Source organism: Rhinopithecus roxellana, chromosome 8, assembly GCF_007565055.1.
Source record: "Rhinopithecus roxellana isolate Shanxi Qingling chromosome 8, ASM756505v1, whole genome shotgun sequence".
Classification (NCBI taxonomy): Eukaryota; Metazoa; Chordata; class Mammalia; order Primates; family Cercopithecidae; genus Rhinopithecus; species Rhinopithecus roxellana.
This window is the reverse complement of record NC_044556.1, coordinates 126,488,978-126,511,601: the sequence shown is the minus strand read 5'-3', so window position 1 is coordinate 126,511,601 and position 22,624 is coordinate 126,488,978. Positions and strand designations below refer to the sequence as shown.

General features: G+C 43.5%; 1 protein-coding gene across 2 annotated transcripts in view; it reads right to left on the bottom strand.

Moving 5' to 3' along the window:
- Positions 1-22,624, bottom strand: part of PAPPA2 (pappalysin 2) — a 394,482-nt gene that overhangs the window by 287,093 nt on the left and 84,765 nt on the right. For both annotated transcript variants that reach the window (XR_748418.2, XM_010367396.2), the window contains exon 2: positions 9,709-11,538. Coding sequence is in view for 1 of the 2 variants with exons in the window: in XM_010367396.2 (XP_010365698.2) it covers positions 9,709-10,627 (919 nt within the window). In the remaining variant the exon portion in view is untranslated. The remainder of the gene's footprint in view (positions 1-9,708; positions 11,539-22,624) is intronic.

The window sequence follows — 22,624 nt, the reverse complement described above, 5'->3', positions numbered from 1 at the left end:
AGGAGTCAGACCTCCTGGCACACACATTCTGAGTGAATCACATGGTCAGCCCAAAGAAACAAGAAAGAAGTGCACAAAGGAGGAGGCAGGAGGTGAGGAAGGACAAATTGTTGCTGCTGACAAGAGAATAGTTGGATGTATTTGGCCTGCCAAAAGTGATTCCTACTTTTCAACCCTGCCTCTGTCACTCCTGAATATTTCCAACCTGACAATCTTTGCTCCACCCCGAGAACTACACCGAGAGTCTCTGTGGGTTTCCATCTCATTCCTGTGGTCTGAGAAAGAACACACAGCTCCCAGAGGATTGGTGGTGAGCAGTAATGGTGCCACCTTGGTCAGTCAAAGCCTCATCCACTGCATTGTCTCCCTGAGATGCAAAGGACCAAGAATAGTATATTTTACAGTAAATGAAAACTGGGGAATGAGGAAAGGAAAGGCAGTAACAGGTACCAGGCACTGAAGCTGGAGTGTGGTGAATAGGATAATCACGGGCCATTCTTACAGAAAATCCCTCTACGCCACTGCCTGGAAGTGATTCTCCTTCCCCCACCTGCACCCCAAACAACTGGACGACCCCAAAGGCCCAGATCTAACCCTGTGAGTCAGACACCAAACCCTGAACAGTCTGCCAAAGAACCCAGCTGGGGCCAGACATAGAGCTGGAATCTAGGAGAAAGTTCATGGCTATGTGAGCTATGTGAGCTTCATCTTCCCTTCTCCCCTTGGTTTCTCTTCTCTTTTTCTTTCTGAAGGTGCTGCTGCATCAGAATCTGATACACCGTGACTTCTAAGTGCCTAAGTGTTTCCTGTATGCCTAGCATTGAGGATTCAGCCAGGTTGCAGGTAATAGGAAGTAATATGTTTCAGGCCAAAGGTGAAGGTTCAGAGAAGCAAAAGCCCATCTTAGGATACCTTCAAGGAGCTAGAAGAGGGAGCTTGGTGAGAGAACCCACTTCAACTAGGAAGGACTCCCTGCGATTGCAGAGGCCTCAGCATCAGAGCCCCAGATGTCTCTTCTCATTGTACAATAATGGCACATTTCTCCAAGACCACTGAGGTGCTCTCAGATGCTGGCAGTGGCCAAACCATACTCACCAGTGATGTCACAGAAGCCCATTTTATTTTATTACTTTATTTTATCACTTTATTTTATTGAGACAGGTTCTCATTCTGTCCCCCAGGCTGGAATGCAGTGGCACAGTTACAGCTCACTGCAGGCTCGACCTGAACAGGCTCAGGTGGTCCTTCCACCTCAGCCTCCTGAGTAGCTAGGACCACAGGTGCATGCCACTGCATCCAGCTAATTTGTGTATGTTTTGTAGAGATGGGGTTTCGTCATATTTCCCAGGCTGGTCTTGAACTCCTGGCTTCAAGTGATCCGCCTGCCTCAGCCTCCCAAAGTGCTAGATTTACAGGCGTGAGCCACTGTGCCCAGCCCCCATTTCATTTTAGAGGGTCAGAGGTATAAAACCAAGCCTCCATGCATTGATGGGGATTACTAAATTGTGCAACCACCTTGGAAAACCGTCTGGTAGGGCCTCAAAATGTTAAATATATAGTCATCATATGACCCAGAAATTCTACTCCTAGGTATCTAACCAAAAGACATAGAAAAAATATCCACTTGTACACAATGTTCACAAAAGCCAAAAAGTGGAAACAACCAAAATATCCGGTAAGTGAAGATTGGATACACAAAATGTAGTATATTAATGGAATATTACTTAACAATAAAAAGGAAAGAAGTGCCAATACATGCTGCAACATGGATAAGCCTCAAGTGAAAGAAGTCAGCCACAAAAGATCATATATTGTATAATCTCATTTTTATGAAATGCACAGAATGGGCAAAATGTATAGAGATAAAGAGTAGGTTGCCAATGGTTATGGCTATGGTGAATTTGGAAAGGAGGGGAGGGAAGTGGGTAGGGCTAATGGGTACAGCATTTCTTTCGGGTGCCATTAAAATATTCTAAAATTAGATTGAGATAATTGAGATAATAGATTGAGATAAGTCTGTAAGAATACTAAAGACATTATTTGTACACTTTAAACATGTGAACATCTCAGTATGCTTTTTTTCTTTAAAAGTCACAGCTCAGTAGGCTTTTTTTCTTTAAAAAAAAAAAAAAAAAAAAAAAAAAAGGAAAGAAATAAATATAAACTCTACCTGGAGTGTTCATACCAAGAAACTAGCATGACTTGTTTCCTGCAAGAAATATCTGGGAAGTTTTGTTTATACTTCAACAAAAGTTATGCCCCTACCACTGATAGTGCCATAGTCTCTCTGTTGGAGTTATTTTTCATAGCGTGAAACTAGAAAGGAAAGCACAAAAGCACGGTGGAAAAAGCAGTTGGCAAACTACTGCTTATGAGAAAAATCTAGCTTGCCATCTGTTTTTGTAAATAAAGTTTTATTGGAACACAGGCATAGAAATGTGTTTACATATCATTTATGACTGCTCGCACATTATAACAACAGAGTTTAATTTTTTGCAACAGAGACTGCATGGCCCAAGAAGCCTAAATTATTTACTATCTGTCCTTTTACAGGAAAAGTCTGCTGTCTTCTGCCCTGGACTCAAGAGCCTGGACTCAAGAGTCTAGAGTCCTGCAACTTGAATCATGGTCCACAAACTAGCAACAGCAACAGCAGCTGAAGCCTGTTACAAATGCAGAATCTCAGGCTGTCTAGGACCTGTTGAACCCAAATCTGCATTTGCATAAGGTAGTTGTGTTAGCACAAGAAGTAGATGCCAATACAGGATTAAATATGTAGGATCTTACTGGGGGAGACAACTCTGAGGAAATATAGAGAGATCCTGAAAAGGCTAGGAGAGCCATCAGTCATTGCTGCAAGTCTGACTCTGAAGCAAAAAAAAAAAAAAAAAAAAAAGAGAGAAGGAAGGTGGGATGGAAGTGTTGTTGACTACAGTGCAGTCTAAGGAATTTCCTGCAAGGCCTTTTTTAGTCCTTCAGCCAAAGTCAACGACTGTCTCTCAGGAACTGGTCTGCCTTTATCCATGCCACCCCAGGGATCTGTGGCCTCAGTGCAAATGCAGTGATGTGTTTCAGAGCACAGCGCCTGGGGTCCTTGGTCCATGAAACTCCCTGCAGTGTGCAAGACGTACTTACATTGCACCTGCTGCCAGGTGCATTGCCATGGCAGACATCTTAAGAATAGTCTCAGCTGATCTCTATTCACATTGAAGTTTGAGAAGCAATGTTCTAAAGCATGAGTTGGCAAACTTTTTCTACAAAGGGCCAGACAGTAAATATTTTGGGCTTTGTGGGCCAAAAGGTCTCTTTTGCAACTACTTACCTCCACCAGTTAGCAGGGAAGTCACCACAGAGAACACATAACCAAATGGGTGTGGCTGTGTGCCAATAAAACTTTATTTACAAAAACAAGCTTCAGCTTTAGACCTGATGTGACCCACAGGCCATAACATGCCAACCCCCGCTCTAGAGTTGTGGGGTTTAAACTTCCTTAAAGTAATTAAGCCCCTCCTTCACATGAAACAGGTAAGGGAGGGATGCTCCTATTGAAGGTGGAAAGGGAACCCTGCACTCAGTGATTTCCCCTCAGAAGCTACGAAGACACCTCAGTAGGCAGCAAAAACAGAATCTGAAAGCCACTGCTGTGGATCCCACAAAGAGACTCCAGTTTCAGAAAGTTCCTCCCACCCTTTTATTCATCCCTAATGAGCAGTCAGCAGTCTAAATTTCCATTTTTTCTATTCTACAAACATAACTGAGAGTCTCTAATACTGTGCTAGATATTTTGGAATGACAAAAGTTAATCAGACATGCGTTTGGCTCTGGAGGAATTACTGGTGGATAGAAATGAGACATGCACATAACAAATAAGGCAGGAAGCAATATGGACCCTAGGAAACCACACATGAAGAGCCCTGGAGGCAGAGACATAGAGAAAATTACTTTCCCATAGGGATGAGGGGCATGGCCACAGGCTGTAAGAAGGGTCATAGTCACAGTCTGTTTTACTTCTTAAACCAGATACCATACAGTCCCTCCATGTTCCTCTCTTCTTGGGGGCCATATAGCCACATGATAAAACCTTCTATACAGAGATGCTAATTTACAACTATCAGGGGCTATGCCCTATTCACACAAGACAACTCATGCAACTCGTACTCATCACTGTGGGTAAATCCATCCCCAGAAACCAACAGCAAGCCCTCACATTCATGTGTCAGCCATGCCTAGGGCAGGTGGCCATGACTTTGCTGCACATGTGGATCCTAACCAGGGAGCAGGGTTCTAATGTGGAGGGAACTGCACAATTCCACAGGATTCTTGGAGGACGAACACTCTGACTTCAAACCTTGCTGTGATATAGGAAGAAGCAACTAAGGAGATGACTGTGCAAACCTCATCTTCTGGAAGATTCTGGGAAAAGTATAGATTTGTCTCTTCATCTGTCACTGAGTCCTATTGGATAAAGGGAGAGATCCCACACATGGCCTGCCTTTTACATTCTCTTCACATCTATGTGAATCTGCCTTCTATGAAGCTCCATATTCTATGTGGATGACACCTTCTACCTTGTGTACAAATCTCCCTTATTGGGAGAAGGGGATGTTTCAGCATTCTGTGAAATCTCATTTCTTAGATGTCAAAAAAAAAAAAAAAAAAAAAAAAAAAAAACCACTTATCAATATAGGCCTTAAACAATGGGTTTTATACATAATGTCAACAGACCCTGGCCATCAGGAAATCGTGAAGGGTCTTGAGGGTCTTGATATGGTTTGGCTGTGTCCCCACCCAAATCTCATCTTGAGTCATAGCTTCCATAATTCCCACATGTTGTGGGAGGGACCTGGTGGGAGGTAATTGAATCATGGGGGCGGGTTTTTCCTGTGCTGTTCTTGTGATAGTGAATAAGTCTCATGAGATCTGATGGTTTTATAAATAGGAGTTCCCCTGCACACGCTCTCTTGCCTGCCACCGTGTGAGACATGACTTTGCTCCTCATTCGTCTTCAGCCATGATTGTGAGGCCTCCCCAGTCATGTGAGATTGTGAGGCCCCCCCAGCCATGTGGAATTGTGAGGCGCCCCCAGCCATGTAGAACTGTGAGTCCATTAAAGCTCTTTCCTTTATAAATTACACAGTCTCAGGTATGTCTTTTTCAGCAGCTTGAGAACAGACTAATACAGCTCTGAACGTTGTGTGAACTATGTGAACATGTTCATTTTTCTAGGGAGTGGACAAAGCTTTCATCAGATTTTCAAAAGGTTTTATGGCCTCCAAAAAACTTTAGCGCCATTGTCCAATTTATTCAAAATAGTACTGCTCAGGCTAAAAAGAATGGATTTTTTAAAATAAAATAAATGAGCCCTTTGGGGCCTCTGATTCTACTGCATTTACAACACATTAGACTGTGCTGTAAAAAAGTCTGTTTACCATCATTCTTGTTTTACAATTTAGTAAACTGAATTCCTAAGAAATTAAAGTGAATATTCCACCTAAGGAAAAATGATAGGTTAGTGGGTTAGAACCAAAGACGAGCAGGTTAACCTGCTGCTCCCAGTAATGATTGCCTCCCACTCCTAGCTCCTGCCAGGCTATGAGTAAACACAATGGCCAAGCCCTGTGGTGGGCACTTTACATACATGACTTGTTCAAGTATCATAACGACTCTGTAAGACATCGTCTTATTTTTCATTTTCCGGAGCTTTTTTCATTTTTGTTTAAATGGAATGATGTTTTGTACACATATATTTTTCTCCTTTTTCCATTTGAGGAAACCAAGGCATAGAAAAGTTCAATGGATTGCCAAAGACCACAGCCCTGATAAGCATCAGAGATGGAATCTGATGCCGGGTCGGCCTGCCTCCCAAGTTCTACACAAGCATATACTCTAATGCTCAGATCCTCAGAGGAGGAAAACTTGTCTTCATGTCAGGGACAGTTTCTTAGACATCTTTGTGCTCCCCACAGGGCCTTGCCGTGCTTTGCATGGAAGGCACTCAATAAATATTTGTTGAATGAAGAATCCTGGGCTCAGGCTCCAATTCTGCCATGGACTTAGTGACTCAGTCTCCTGCAACTTGGAGCTGCAGGTGGTTACTCAGCTGGGCAACTTCAGGGAACATTTGAAATCAATTATGGGTGAGGAGGAACCTATTAAAATCTTCTCTTTTGTGTATGTTGGGGTTGAAAGAGAGGAAAGGAAGTTGAGAAGGAGGGAAAGGAACAGGATGGTTTCAGGGTTGGGTGCCGGAGCTTAAAAGCTACACATGTGGATGTGACAGAATTTGGCTTACGTCCAGTACTCAGTTCCAATGGCCCAACCAAGTGGGCTCCTGACCTCAGTCTACTCCTAGGTGGCTACATGGCCCTGAACTGCCAAGCCCCTTCCTAGCGACTCCTACGGAGGACTCTACAGTGGAGCAGTTGTACACAGTCCTCTCCTACACCTTGGTTACTCTGTGTCAGTTATGGGAAATAGGCCGCTTCAGAAGATCTATCTTGCAGGGACCCAGGTACCATGTCTCCCCTTCAAAGGGCAAGAGAGACGTTCAGCACCCAAGGCCTGTGAGCTCCGTGCTGTCCTCAACTCTAAATAAATGTATTCTGGCAATTCATTCTGGAATTCAACTTTCTATTTTGGAAGAATGTGGGAGTTTGGAGTGGGGGAGGGAGAGGGGAAACTTTAGTCAATTTTCTTTTCTTTACCACTTGCTAAAGTGCAAGTTAGTCACAACCCCAAAAATGACACTTTTGCCCTTTCACATAAGCCCCGCAAAAAACACTTGCACAAAGCTGACCCCAAGGGATGCCTACGAACAACATTCTGGGAGAGGACAATTAAATACATACAGCACAGAGCCAGGGCAGGACAGTCCTCCAAGAAATCAGACACATTCCCCACTACGTGGCTGCCTACTCTCCTGTGAAGTGAAGCAACACTGCCACCTAGTGTCCTGTGTAGAAAGTATCCTCTAAGACACCCGCATCTGGGACTGGGGAGGGGATGTTCCTCTGTAAATGGCTATGGCTGCATTGCTTGAAGTCTCTGTTGAAGAAAAAAATGCCCTAAATTGGGTAGATTAAGGATTGGGAAACTGGGTTTAAGTTGAGTAGACAGAAGCTATGCTTTGAGAGCTGTTGAAAAAGTGTAGGGGCCAAGTCTCGCAGCACCTTGGATCATTCCCAGTGGAACAACAGAATTGCTGAATTGTATGTGGCTCCCAGAGATATGATTCTATTGTCATTCTGCATAGGTGAAGGCCAACCATCCTAGGAATAGACAATGACCAGCTCAGGGGCAAGTGCTGTATGGAAGAGAAGGAAGATGGTCTGGTCTTTCCATAGGCATGAGTAGATTAGGGCAAATGCCTTTGGCAACATTATGGTTCTCAGGCATGGAGACCACAGGTGAAGTGTAAGCAGCTAAACACAGTGAGTACACAAGGATGCCCAAGCCCTCAGGAGCCCTGTTGCTAGAATCCTAAAGAATGAAACCATATTCCCAACCTCCATCTTTCCCAGACCTTTACCCTACATCTTTACTGAATATTTTCTGAAGTACAGAAATTGAAAGAAAAATACAGAGTGGTAGGTAGGTGGAGATGAGATAGCTCTGGGCATTCCCTGCCCTCAACCTTTCTGCTGTAGACCTAAGGAGGGAAATGTCAGTACACCACAAGGGATACTTTGATTTGAAGAGAAGGAAAACTCAGAAGCTAGACAGTTTGCAAAAGATTTCCTGCCCAATTTTACATGCTTACAGTTAAAAGAGTTCAGATGGGCACTTTAGAGAAGGATCTGAGTGGGTGCTGTGGCAGTGTTGGCAGCGGTTGGTGGCAGTGGACAGGTGGGCAAGGGAGAAAGACGTCCTGGGGTGGGGATGAGGGAGGTGCCACAAGAAATGCTGTAACTGGAATCAAATCATGACACTACTTTCCTCTATGCAGAGCATCAGACAGGACACAGGAGGGACAGGACAGGAGTCAAGTTTCCCCAGGTTTGGCCTCTAGTAACCCAAAGCAGTAGCCTGTTAGAGCCTCCCACATAGACTCCTATTGGATCTTTCTCTCATTTTTTTCAGCCAGGTAATTGATCCCAGGTCTTTATGTTGCTACTGCAAGAGGAGGGGTAAGCAGAGTCGTGGGTCTTAGTCTAGACTGCAAGCACACAGTTTCCCTGGCAGATGGGTACTAGGAAGCAAGATTAAGCAGCACGAAGATGTCATCTGGGAGAAACTGTGGAGCTGCCAACTCTGATCAGATAATCATCTCATTATTTCTTCCATTTGGCCCCAGAATAAGGATTTCCTTCTACTCTTTCTCTTCCCCCACCTAACTTACAGCCCAACCCTTCTTTCTCCCCTTTCCCCACCCCCTCTCCCACCCAAAAATAAAATACAGCAAAACCACAAGACTTGAGGATGCTCAGTGTCTGGGAATCCCAGCTTCCGAAGAAGAAATCACAGCCAAAGAGGGGGAGACAGAGTGTCCGGAAGGGATGTTCCAGCAACACCCCCCTTGAAAGAGCTTCCCTCCTTGCCGACTTCTTTCCTTAGTCTGAAACTTTCTTGCAGGTATCCAATAACCTGAGAATTTTTTCTTAATTTGGAAATTTTTCAAGCCATTCAAGAGTCCTGAAGTTCTATTCCCAGCCTGCATTGCATGCCTTTTATTGCCTCAGTTTCCCTATCAATATAATGGAACTGGAAAACATGAAAGGGCACTGTGGATACTTCAAACTGAGCAGATTATATGGTTCTACTATGCAACTTGCTTTGTGTTAGGTTCTGTCATGGGGAATTCAAAAGGATAAGGTACTAAATGATGAAATATCATGTCTAATCCATGACCCCTTGCTTCATTACAACCTTCCCAGTAAGGCAACAGGAAACAGTCACTCTTAACCTAATTTTTCTTTGCCCTTCTGAGTGACTTTCCATGAAAACCAAGATCTGTGTATAGTGGAAAACAAATGTGGGTCATGTTCCCAGACAAGTGCTCCTGATCAAAACCATGGAGTTATACAAGGTTTCATTTTTTAGGTCCTTACAACAACAGCAGGCCTAGAAGTTGGGATCTTGGCTTATAAGTGCTCACTTTTTCCAGTGGACCCTACTGTTCCTAAGCTGGACACCTGATTGCTGGGACAAAGTGAAGGGAACTCCAGGACCTGGACCAGAGGGTATCTCTCTGCCAAGATCCAGGGCACTCAGAGAAAAGGAATCCAGGCAGGACCTGACAGCTGTGTACCTAGCAGCCTTGTTTCCTCACCGCCTGGACCAACCCAGGCATGACTCATTGCTCAGGTCCTTGGATTCTCATCTGTCTTCAAGGTTGCCTGGGTATTTCATATTGGTCTACCAGCAATGGAGTGTGACACCCCTTCTCTTTTGGCAAAGAACCAAGGAGCTCTATGACTTCAAACAGAGGTAAGAGAGCTAAAGTCTCCTAAGTGCAAGCACAATGTGTAGAAGGACATGAGATCAATACAAGGTACAGAGGCTGATATGGCTAGAGTCACTATCTCCTTTTTGATGGTGTCTGGAATCCTGCTGTGCTGATTACTAACGGCCCTTCCCCCTCTCCCTGGCTAGCCCTTTCTGGCTTTCTTGTTGGGTCCCCTTCCCATCCTCGCTCCCTATATCTAACCCGTCAGAAATAAAGCCAGCCAAACCCTCAGGATCTCAGAAAGCCCAGGAGAGGGGTGTTACCTGCGATGATGGCTGGGTTGTTCTGTCCTCCCTCCGGTTTAACCCAGGCTTCCACTGTGAACGCCTCCCGGGGAATCTCAGCCAGCACTTCTGGACGCAGCAGCAGCCGCTCCCGCCTCCCAGAGAAGTATAAGATGGGCAGTCCTACTTGGGAGTTAAAGGTCTCTGCTTCCCGGTAGGGGTCCTCTCCACCATTTTGGTTGCTTTTGTCCGGTAGACTCTTTCTGACCCTGTGTTTAAGGGAATGCTTGGACCAAGGTTGGAAATGTGAAGAGATATCGGAGTCTCCCCACACATCTTCTGCCTGCCTCTTCCACACTTGGCGATGCTGCCTGGACTTGGTCCAGTCCCTCCTTTGGGTCTCTGGTTTGGGTTCCTTCGGGGTTGTGAAAATGGTGGTGGCAGTGGTGGCAGCCACGGCTGAGCCTTTCTGAGTCCCAGCCTCACCTAGAGACTCCTTGGATCCTTGATTGCCAAGATAAGTGTCATCACCTCCCAGCAGCTCAGATTGCCCAGTAGGACTATTCCCTACCCATGGGGCAGCTGGCTGTTCAACTGCACCCCTCAGTCCTGCTGGATTTTCAGTCAGGTCTCGGGGAACAAGGTTCACAGCATTTCCTTTAGTGTCTGGTCTGCTGCGTCCTGTATGATGGATTTCCTGCTCCTCCACAGGGTAGGGCCTTAGGTAGTTCCCAGCCCTGCTGGGATAGACTCCAAAGAGGTGATGCTGTGGAGAAGCTCTGGGTCTTCGAACCTTTGCCCCCAGCCAGCAACGTTCTCCTTCCAACAGCACCTGATTCAGGTGTTCCCTCTCAACCAAGGATTTCTTACGTGTCCAGCCCAGCTCAGAGTTGGCAGAACAAAGTGCCCACCCAGCCAAAATCGCCAGGCTTATTCTTAGGATCTTTAAGCACATCATACCTCCCCTAACTCTTTCTACAGAACCAGAAGTCAACTTCTGGGTACCACACCAGAGTGATGGACAGATGAGAAAGAGGCAGCTAGCAATGGATTTGCAGTCACCAGGGAAACTGTTTTGTTCACAGACCAAACTTTTTCAAATAGCCCCAAGAATGCCTCTGCTGGCTACCTGTGCTGGCCACTCTGCCAGCGTGGCTTCTATGCCTCCCCGGCTTGTGTGCTTCCTGCACGCTTCTCCCTTGACCTCTCTCCTCTTGCTCTATTTTAGTCCTTGCAGAACGAACTTAATTTCTCTTGGTTCCTTTGAATTTCCTCCCAGAAAGCTCAGATTTCTGTTTTTTTTTTTTTCCTTCTTCTTCAGTAATCCCTCCCCTCACTGATACTAGAAGAGAGACCCACAGGCATGAGGCAAGTCTCTCAAATACACACTCACAAACACACACTCCTCGCTACCTGAAGTCATTCAAAATAATCTTATTCTCTAATTTTCATATCTTTCTCTTCTTCATTTCCTATGAATTACCTTCTCTTTTTGTAGTCCTTAAGCCAAAATAAGTTCACCTTAAAACAAATTGCTAGAACTTTTACACAGAGACATGCAATTTGATGCTTCTTATTTTAAAATGCAAAAATAATCTAGGGGCACAAAAATCCAAGCTGGTACTTAACTTTCATTCTCCAGATGTCCTCAGTCAGGTCCCCCTCCAGCTTCCAGTCTGTCCGTGAGGGTTAGAATGTTTCCTTCAGTTTGATGCTTGGGGTTGTTGGTTGTTGAAGGATTTTAATCCCTCATCCAACTTGGTAGGTTGCAAGTCTCCGTAAAGTTCTTTGGGGTGCCAGTTTGCTGTTCTAATAACCTTACTGAGTCTGGGAGCTCTTAACTTCACCTTCTGGGAGTCTTATGGGTTCCTGGGAAGATCGAGAAAAGAGCAAAAAGAAGAGTATATACTTCAGGGGACCTGTTCTCTCCAGTCTCTCCTGCTCCCCTTGGTTCCCTTTCTCTCTGCCTGTAAATATCTTCTTGTTTTGTTTTGTTTAGTTTTGTTTTTCATTTAAAGACAATGATGATGTCAAAGCTAGTGAGTTCAATGCATCACTCCACCTACTCCTCCCTGTCCCCTCCTTCCTTCTGAAAACCTCCCCACCTCACCAAGGCACAGGGGACAGACACTACTCTTGGTTTCCCCAGTAAACATCTCGGGCTTTCTCTTTCAGCAGCTGCAGCCTACACAATCAATAGCAAAGAATCAATACTGTTTTGGAGTACTCTTCTCTGTGTGTATTCTCTCTCTCTCTCTCACACAAACACACACACACACACACTTACTGTAAACAGATCTACCTACTGCCTAACAAGCCCACACTAACCTTTCAGGGATCCCTTGTATCTTTCTTTTGTTTTGTTTAAGTATTTTTTCTTACTTTGATCGATAATTTGGGATTTAAAAGAACAATATCTTAAATTCACTTTAAATCGGACATAGGAGAAAGGAGAAATCAAGTATCCTGCTGTGAGAAGTATTAAATGGAAATGCCATGAATTCATACTACATAGATCTCCTTTTTATTTCAGAAGTTTCTCAATCTCATGTTACTAAAAGTCACCATATGCTGAGTGAGCAAATAAACAAATGAGATGTTCAAAATAAGTAATTTACCAAAATGAACAGCTAGACCCAGGCAACCATGTTTCCAATTGATTTGAAATGGATGGAAAGGATGGGGAAGAAAATGTCATAATTTTAACCTATGCAATGTTTGCCTAAATGCCTCGATAAAGGCTTTCTCAAAGGGTCCCCACCCCCCAAGAGCATGTGCATGTACACAAATACACACAGGTATACATGAACAAACACACGGCATGGTTCTGAAGTCTTAACACAAGTAAGGATGTCTGACCACAGGTGGTACGAAACAGTAGAGAAACGCATTGTGTCCTTCATTCACATAATAAGAAAAATCACTTACACTTTTAAAGTCACTGCTTGTGTTGCCCACATCTAAAACATGCAGTCCACATACTCTGGAGTAAGATCACACTGCCTCTTCTGCCTTGAGTCTCCTCATCATCTTCTAAACTCCTCTACCCCAACTAAGAACTGTACTTGTTTGCATTCTAAATGCTGTATCTTAAACACCTCATTCCCAGTATGTCCTGTTTCCTTATGTAGCATCCACTGGAGCCTCGATGCAAGTCCCCCAAGAAGATATCAACTCAGGCACGTGGATATTACTAGGCAGATACCCCTCAATCCTAGACTGCCCTATTTCCTTCCCTTCACTTTTGACTCAGTTTTCTCTCTCTCTCCCTCTCTTTCTGAAGCAGCTCAAGAATAAAGATTAGGGCTCTGGGGAGGGGGATATAGAGAAAGCCAGGAAAGCAGAGGGGAGAAAGAGAGAGGGAGCAGAAAAGAAAGGAGGGAAGGAAGACAGGAGGTTTAGTTCAAGTAAAGGGAAGATACTCAGGTAAGAAAAGAAGTAAACTTCCCCCTCCCGCATGCCACCCCATAACCCTCAGAAAAAGGTTTCCTACCATTCATTTCAGGAAGGAGGGATAACACAGCCAGGAAGAAGAATTCCGCCTGCTTTTCTCCCCCTTTTAATGTGTAAGGGATCTTGCATCCCCTATAGGTCTCTCCTGGCTCTCAGCTTCTAGCAATCCATTCATAAGGTTTCAAGAAGCTACACAAAACTCAAGCTTCCAGTTTAGTTTCTCTCTCTCTCCCTTCATTCCTTTGCTCACCACTCTCCTTCAGCTCTTGGCAGTCCCAAGTTTAAAAAAAAATGTTGAACCATTTCTGTGTTTTCCTCCTGTTGTAACTTTTGCTGTGACATCATAACCCTGCCCACCAACACCCCACCTCCCTCTCCTTTCCATCCCACCCCTCATCAGCCCCATACCCGCAACACACCCCCCCACGGAGAAGAAGGGCTCCTGTCAGTTCCAATGTGTGGAAAACACAAAGCTACTAGAAGGTGCCCCCTCCCTCCCTCAGCCCCCCTCCTCTCTTCCCCCTCCCTGCCTTACCCACCGCTCAGCCTCGGCTCTCTCAAGGCTTTTAACAATGATCCCATCTGTTTGACATGTGCGGAAAGGTGGGCTGGATTCAAATAATCTGTCAAGTGAATCAGATCAAAAACACAGCAACCCCCTCCTCAATTCCATCACACATAGACACCCCCGAGCAAAAGTGTGAGGGAAGTCAGGCTTGCATAGCACCCACCCTCGATGCCAGGGAGAAAGACACCAGACATGCCAAGGGAAACCCAAATTTATATAGACATAAATTCTGTTGCTATTTGTTTATGACAAACACCCACACCCCAAGTCCCCTACCCCTCTTCCCCAAACCCTGCCACTCCGCAAGTGCACAGACTTGAAAGCTGGTCGAATCTGTTTTGAAATCTCCAAGGAGAGGGTTTTTCCCCCTTTTTTTCACTCCAAAGCACTATCTGTGGCGATCAGACTGAGCAGGGTTGCCAGCAAATGCAGGAGGCCCCTTCTAGGGTACAGGCTTTCAAACCAGCGAAGCTAGAGGGAATGGATTTAAGGACACACAGCAGGAGCTGGCTGGATTCATTTTATTTTGACGGGGGTAGTTGGGGGAGGAATATCATTTCTGAAATGCCCAAGGAATGAAGGGAGAGGATATGGATTTCTTAAACAGTTTTTTTGCAAGAGGAGCGGTGTCTTGTTCTGCAGGTAAATCTATAAGACAAGAAATTGGAGCTTACAGATAAACAAGGACCAGGACGGAGAGGGAAAGGGAGGGAAAGGGAAAAGAGGAAAGCAAGGAGAGGGAGGAGAGGGGATGAGGAGATGGGAAAGGGCAGAGAGAAAAGAAGGGGAGAAGGACAGACAGGGGTAAGGGGGGAAGAAAAGAGAAGAAAGAAGGAGGCGTGGGGAAAGAGGGAAAGGGGAAGGGAGTGGGGTGAGGGGGAGGGGAGAGATGGAGGAGGAAAGGGTAAAATGGAAGGGGGAGGGTAGGAGGACTAGGAAAAAGAAGATTCTGGGAGGAGAAAGAACTGGAAAAGAGAAGTAGAGAAGAGAAGAGGGAAGAATGAAACAGGGAGGAAGAAAAACTAGAAAGAGGTGAGGCACAAAAATATGGAGACCAGGAAGGCAGTTAGATCCATGATGATTAAATATAAAGAAATCTCAGAGGCAGGTGAAGGGAAAAGACACCGTAATATGGGGTAGAGGTTAGATTTTATGCACAGAAAACAAAGGACACACAGTAGGGGACTATCTCTTAGTGACTGGACACGTTTTACAAAATCCGACTGCAAGGCTTCAACATTGTCTCTTTAAGGGAACTCCTCTTCCCTCCGCTTTCCCTCCCTGCATCTCTGCCTCTAACTTCCACCTCCACCTTCCTTCTTTCACCTTTCATTTCCAGCATATCTTCCCCTGGAGAATTCATGAGTAAAATTCAGACACCCACTCCCCCAAAGAAACCCATTCTTCATAGCCCCTTCCTTTATTTCTATCCACAGAGGTTCCTGGGTCCTCTTATCTAAAGAATGGGCTGTTTGTGATCATCTGCACTTCATTTCAACCCAAATTATATGATGTTTCCTTTAAGCCCAGGATGTCAGGAGTGTTTTGCTTATATTTACTCCCATAGTGGGGCTGGTCAGTTTTCATTAGCTTTGTCATCATTATTATTAAGAGTCTTTGCACAAAGAGAGGAGCCAGTCCATGCTGGCATCCACCTGCAGTATACAGCATTAGCAGACAGAGAATGAGAGAGAGAGCGAGAGCGAAAGAGAGGGAGAGAGAGAGAGCTGCCCCTTAATATGGTCACTGATCCTCTTTGACTTTCTGGTTCCAAAATCTGATCCCTTGAAGGAAAAGCTCAGCTGGGAGCCAGCCAGGGAGCGTAGTAATAAAAGCCTCCTAGAACACAACCAAATGCGGAATCTATATATAGAAGCCAGATCTGTTTTAGCTACTTGCAGTCTAAAATGACACCCGGAAACAAACATTTCAGCAATATGTTTATTGGAATCTTATTCAGCTAGTGCTGGAAACAGGGAGCTTCTCTGAAGGATTTCACTCCGAGGCTCAGGATTGCTGCTTTCTGCTCCCCTTACTCTGGTGCTCAGAGATGGGAGTCGGGCTCCATCTTTCGGGTGTAACTTGTGATTCCTTCAGGGTAATCTACTACAGCCCCCTTTTTTCATGGGTAAGGGAACAAGTACAAAGTCACACAGTTAATGGCAGGGCCAGACGTAGCATCAGGTCTCCTAAATCCCTGCCCAGCTTTTTTGCCTTCTCTGGCTATGCACTGTCTTCACCTGTCTGGCTGGTTTGCCAGCCATTTGTCAATTGGATGGGAAGGCAGTATCAGACACTGACCTCCCAGGTTCCACATCCCAGCAAAAATGCCCAGGGAATATATGTTGGTCATATGTGTTCTATAACTCAGAATCACATAACACTAAGAAGGAAATGAAAATCTGGATTTCACCCTCCTCCCTGTGCTTTTTGAGCCAAGACAAGCCCTATCTTCTTGTGGAACTGTTTGGTGCTCCGTATGTCAGATATTCATATTTTTTCCAGAACACAATTACCATTATATATTATTAGCAGTGTTAATGGTCATGTTTTAAAAGCTACTTTCCATCCAAATAGATCAAAGTATGTCATAGACAGGTTAGGTTTCCCAGCACCTCGGGGGAGCAGTATGGTGAAAGCAATATGCCAGAGATCTACATTCCCTGGTGGCAGTCCCTATTGGGTAAGTGTTTTCTGTAAGATTTTGAGGCTTGGAATTAGCTTGTGGAGCCCTTTGGCTGGGGTAGAGTTTAACAGTGATGCTGGGTTCTGCCCTGCTCATCAGACAAACAAAGGCTCTGCAGGGTTTATATTTCAATTAGGATTGCTTTTGCACCTGGAATCTCTTCAAAAGGGAACTTCATAACAAAAATAATGAGTACATTTGTACACTTGCATTTCCTCTTACTTAATCCACATTTGTATGCATTCTTTCTTTCTAACCACAACAACGTGAATGCAAAGCAAGTGTTAATGCCCATCTTACAGATGAGGACACTGAGGCTGAAAGAGGTTAAACGACTTACCCACAGACCTGCAGACAATAAGAACACAGCCAGAAACAGTTTCAAATGCATTATGCTAAGTGAAAGAAGCCAGACTTAAAGGGTTACAAACTGTGCGATTCCATTTCTATGACATTCTGAAAAAGGCAAAGCCTTAAGGACAGAGAATGGATCAGTGGTTACTAAGAGCTGAAGGTTGGGGAAATAGTTGAATAGAAAAAGCACAAAGAGATTTGGGGCTTACATGGCTATTCTCTATCTTGGTTGTGGTGATGATGCATGACTGTAAGCATTTGTTGAAACTCAAAGAACTGTGTACTAAAAAAGGTTGCTATGGGTAGATGATGCCTCAGTAGATGTGGTGGGGGTGGGCAGATAGAGCCAGGGGTAAGTCTAGGGTCTTTTAATTTTGAATACAGTATTCTTCTATCTACATCCTGCGAGTGCCCAAAGACTAAAAGATTGTGTGACATTGCTTGGTGGTGGTTAGGCGCTGCTCTGTGCCCGAACTCTCCACTGGCCATCTCGCCTAGACGCTGAGGGGACCCTTCAGAGCCGGGCTGGATGGAGCACCTAGCTGGCTTAAAGTTCCAGCTCCATCAGCCCAGGTGGCCTCAATAAATCAAATACTCTATCACCAAATAAACAATTATGTCCCTGTTCTGCCATTCAGTGGCTGCCTGACGTTGGGCAAGTTAATGAACTTCTCTGAGCTATCTGTAAAATGAGATTCGCTTATTTTTCAGTCCAACACTTTTCTAACATTCTATCTTCTCATTTATAAAAGACAGCCAGTGCTCACTTCCTATAAATATACCAGAGACTCAAGTGTACATTAGCAGTGGGCACCTATGACATTTATTTTGGTCCTTAGAGAAAGCCATATATTCAAATGTGACTTTATTAAAACACTGATGTGCAGAAACAGAGGTAGTATGTGAAGAGTTTTAGAGCTTTGCTATTATAGGGGAAAAGATGTCCTATGCATCTGTAGCATTATCACGTATTCTGCAACTCAAATATAGAACACATGGCATTAGTATGAAAACACTTACATGAGAGCAGCTTTTTAAATTTGGTACTGCACTAGAATTTTAAAATGTGGTGATTTCCCTGAGATGGTAATAGTATTAGCAATAATAAAAATGTTTACTTACACACTGTTCTGACCACTTCATATATACTAATTGATTCAATCCTCACAACAGTCCTGTGAGGTGGGTGCCTCTATCATCCCCATTTTCAAATGATTTGACTCCCAGCATGACAAAACCAGGCTTTCCTGTCTTAAGTGAGGGCCCAATGCCTCCAAGAAATGTAGCCCATTTTCATCCCCATTTACAACTAGTAACAGTAGTAGCTAGCATTTATCGAGCACATACCACATGCCCAGTGTAGCATCAATGTAAATCTATTAATTATCTCATTTAATTCAACAACAAACCTGTGATATAGCTCCACTATGATTCCCATTTTTAGATGGAAACACCAAAGCATAGAGTCAAGCAACTGAACTTACTCGCCTGGAAGAGAACTGCCCGTTTCCAGAGCTCTCACTCGTGGTCACCACACTGCACTGCCTTTTCGTGAAGGGTGTAAATACATGCCATGATTTGACCCCCAGCATGACAAAACCAGACTTTTCCTGGTGAGGACAACTCAGTAATTCCTCTGGAGTAATGGAAAGATCTTTCTTGGGACTTTTCCTAAAGTCTCTATTGAGTGAGGGTCCAATGCCTCCAAGAAATGTAGCCCAGCCAACAGCAGCAGTCAGGGAAAGTCCCACTTCTGCCAGTGCTAGAGTATCTTCCACAGATTCCCCAAGAGCTCTTGTTCCTACTACCCTTGCTCCCCAGATCCAACATGCCCCCTTTAAAATCTAAGAGACAAATAGCCAACCAAATATAAATGGAAAACCAGTCATTTCCCCAACTCATTAATCCCATTTAGAAGGAATCATACAAGATAAATAAATGTTATGTTGTCTATTTAACTGATACTGACTTTTTATACTAATAACCGCTATGAGTTGATAGTCTATTAACAATTATCTATTAAAATATTTCATTTTCATCTAATTAAAAAATTAATAAGATATGACCATCTCTAATGTATCCTGCACTTTCCTCTACATGTCTGTATTAGTCAGCTTTCACTAGATTATGTTGTGCTAACAACCAACCCAAAAATCTCAAAGATAAGAGATAAGGTTGATTTTTCATACATGTTACATGTAGCTGTGAGTTGGCACTCCACTTTAAAAAAAAAATCCTGGAATGGAGGATAAAGGAACAGCTCTTATGGGACATACCATTGTTGTGGTAGAGTAGTGGTTCTTAACCAGAAATGATGTCATCTCCCAGGGAATACTTTATCAGTATCTCCAGGCATTTTTGGTAGTCACAACTGAGAGACAGATACTGCTGTCATCTAGTGGGTACAGGCTAGGGATGCTGCTTAACATCTTCCAATGCATAGGACAGACTCCATCTCCACCAGCAACAAGAATTATCTGGTCCAAAATGTTAATAGTGAGGTTGACAGACCCTGTGTAGAGGGAAAATGAGCAATGACAAACCATGCAATTGCTGTTAAAGTTTCTGCATGGGTTTGGCACAGGTCATTGCTACCTGTTTTCTATTGGCCAAAGTAAGTCATGAACAACCAAGGGAGATGTCATTGAGGCAGGGCAAGAAACTACAAGAAGTCACATAGCAATAGACATGATTATATAATCTTCCTACGGGGATAGGAGCAAATTGTTGGGAACAGTAGTGTAATCAACCACAATTTACTTAACTGAATTGAGGCAATGAATGATGATGCCCTAGGGTTTCAAGCTATCCAAGAATGGTGGGTGGTGGGTGGCAGTGGGGTAAAATGTATTGAAGGCTTAGGAGAGAGACCCGTAAAAAGCTGGGTCTTTTCAGATGAGCTATATGAACAGGCTGACATAAAGTTTCTGTATCTGCAAAAGAGAGGTGCTAACATCTATCACACAGATTATCCAAAGGATTCATGACATATTACATGGGAACTTCATTGTATAGTGGGTGGCACAGAGACACTCATGAGGATTGTGGTTATTAATTAACTTTTACCGGAAAACTTCCACATGCAAGCCAAAGGTTCAGAATACTTTGGCCCACTGTTTTGATTAATTTTTATCTCATCATTTTGACCCATTAAATCATTTCAATGCCACCATTTTTGGTCCTTGGAAATAATTTTACCTCACATTACAAAAATGCACACTAAAATTTGAAATTTATTGATTTAGAAATAAAAAGAAATCACAAAATCAGCATTTTTCCAAAACTAATTATATTTCAAGAGGGAAATGTATTAAGTCATGTTATTTCTTTGATCAATTCCTATCGATGTGGTTAAGCATTTTCATTGTTTTCTATTTGTATGTTTATTTTACTAAAATCAATTTTCATCCAAAACAATTCTCAGCTTTTGTTCACATGAGACTTATCAATTACAGCTTCAACTGTTGGGCATTCTCATTTGCAATAATTATTGCTACTGAGTCCAATTTTCCCAGGACAAATTTTTCGTATGTAAATTCATATGTAAATGTGCAATTTTATTTTATTCCTTATCAGATTGATTTTATCTACCATTTCTACTGTTAGTATTCATTAGGAGTTGGGTAAAGGTTTTGATTTTTTTTTTGACTAATAGAAAAATGTGAGCAATTTTTCTCAAATATTCTAGAATTACTCTCTTATCCAGGGCTGATTGCCCTATTGTATTCCCCACCTAAATTGTTTTCAATTACTCAACTATCCACTCCAGAGGAGAAGAGAAAATAAAATAACACCACCAAAATGTCCCAGGTAGAGTGCATGCCGTGAGGTGAGATGGATATCTAAATTATAGCATTAAAATGGGTAGCAAAAATCTCTCTACTTCAGCAAGGGGCATTACAGGTTTTAGAGCAGTGTTTCTCCAACTGTCCAGGAAGCAGCCCTAGACAAAGGAGAGAAAATCTCATGTTTCATTATTTTAAATAAATAAATGAATAAAACATGCATGTTACTCTACAATACAATCTGTCCATACTTATTTTGACATTAATTAACCTTGAGTCGAATTGATATTCCAGGAACAAATGCCATATTAATGCTCTGTTTCTGCCTTCCTCTTGCACACTGCTACCTTCCTCAGTTTGGTAAGTGTGCATCAAAGGAATCCAAAGAAATTACGTTTCCATGAGAGACTCATGTGTGCATTAAGAACCGGGCATTGGGCTGAGCACCAACTGAGAATCAATAATTTGATGCCAGAAGGCAAGCAGGAAGAAAAAAATTATGACTGAAAAAGAGTGAGAGAAACTCTAGTTCACTGCCCACCTTTTCATCCTAGCTAAAAGAAGGCTATGACATTGTGGTTTATAATAAGAAGTATGCATGGTCAGCCCTCAGTTTCCATAAGGAATGAGTTCCAGGACACCCCCCTGAGGAGACCAAAATTTGAGGATGCTCACGTCCTTTATATAAAATGATGTGGTATTGGCATATAACCTACACACATTCTCCCGAATACTTTAAATCATCTCCAGATTACTTACAATACCTAAATCAATGTAGGTGCTATGTAAGTAGTTGTTATACTATATTGATTATGGTATAATGACAAGAAAAAATCCTGCACAGTTTCAGTTCAGGTTTATTTATTTATTTATTTATTTTAGAGGTTGGTTGAATCCATGGATGCAGAACACAGTCATACAGAGAGAGTGGTGACTATATTTGGTCTTTATCCCAGGTACTGGCACAGAACTCCTAAAACCCTCAAGATTTCCTAAGTGATACGGGAGACAAAGGTGAAAGGAGCATTTTTTGTTATTCATAGCAAGGTCCTTCAATCACGCCTGAGCTTATGTTAAGGAGGTGACTTTTGGAAAGCCCTAAGACTGAGAACTGATTATAAGGGAAACCAGCCATATGGTTAGAGGGCTGGAATTTTCAGCCTCACCTCTTCGACTTCCAAGAAGGGGAGAAGGGATGGAGATTAAGTTTAATCACCAACAGCTAATGATTTAATCAATCACAGCTACGTAAAAACCCAAAAGGAAGAGGCTCAATTAGCTTCCAGGCTGTTGAACACATGGAGAAGCTGTGCAGGTGGCTGGCTGGAGAGGACATGGAAGCTCTGTGCCCCTTCCCCACACCTTGCCGTATGCATTTTTTTCGTCTGGTTGTTCCTGAGTTGTATACTTTTTCAGTAAGCCAGGAATCTAGTAATAATCTGCTTTCCTGAATTATGTGATCTTTTCTAAGCAAATGATTGAACCTAAACAGGGAGGTTTACGGGAACCTCAGATTTGTAGCCAGGCTGAAGAGAAGTTGTGGGTAATCCTTCATTTGCAATTGGTGTCTGAAAGTTGGGGGAGAGCAATCTTGTGGGACCGAGCCCTTAACTTGTGGAATCTGCACTAAGCCCAGGTAGTTAGTGTGGGAATTGAATTGAATTGCAGGACATTCAGTTGTCATCCACAGAGTTGAAGAATTGCTTGGTGTGAAAGAAAACCCCACTCAATTGGTGGCCAGAGGTACTGCATACGAATATAAAGAAAAACAGTTGGGATTTCCTACTCAAAAGTAGTTGAGGAATGACACTGAGTACCACTCAGTATTTAGAACCTGAGCTAACACCTGGAATTCTAGATCAGAGCTGACTCTAAGATAGGCCATCAGTGTTTCAGAATCAAGTGTTAATGTAACAATTGGGGCCGGGCGCGGTGGCTCAAGCCTGTAATCCCAGCACTTTGGGAGGCTGAGACGGGTGGATCACGAGGTCAGGAGATCGAGACCATCCTGGCGAACACGGTGAAACACCGTCTCTACTAAAAAAATACAAAAAAACTAGCCGGGCGAGGTGGCGGGCACCTGTAGTCCCGGCTACTCGGGAGGCTGAG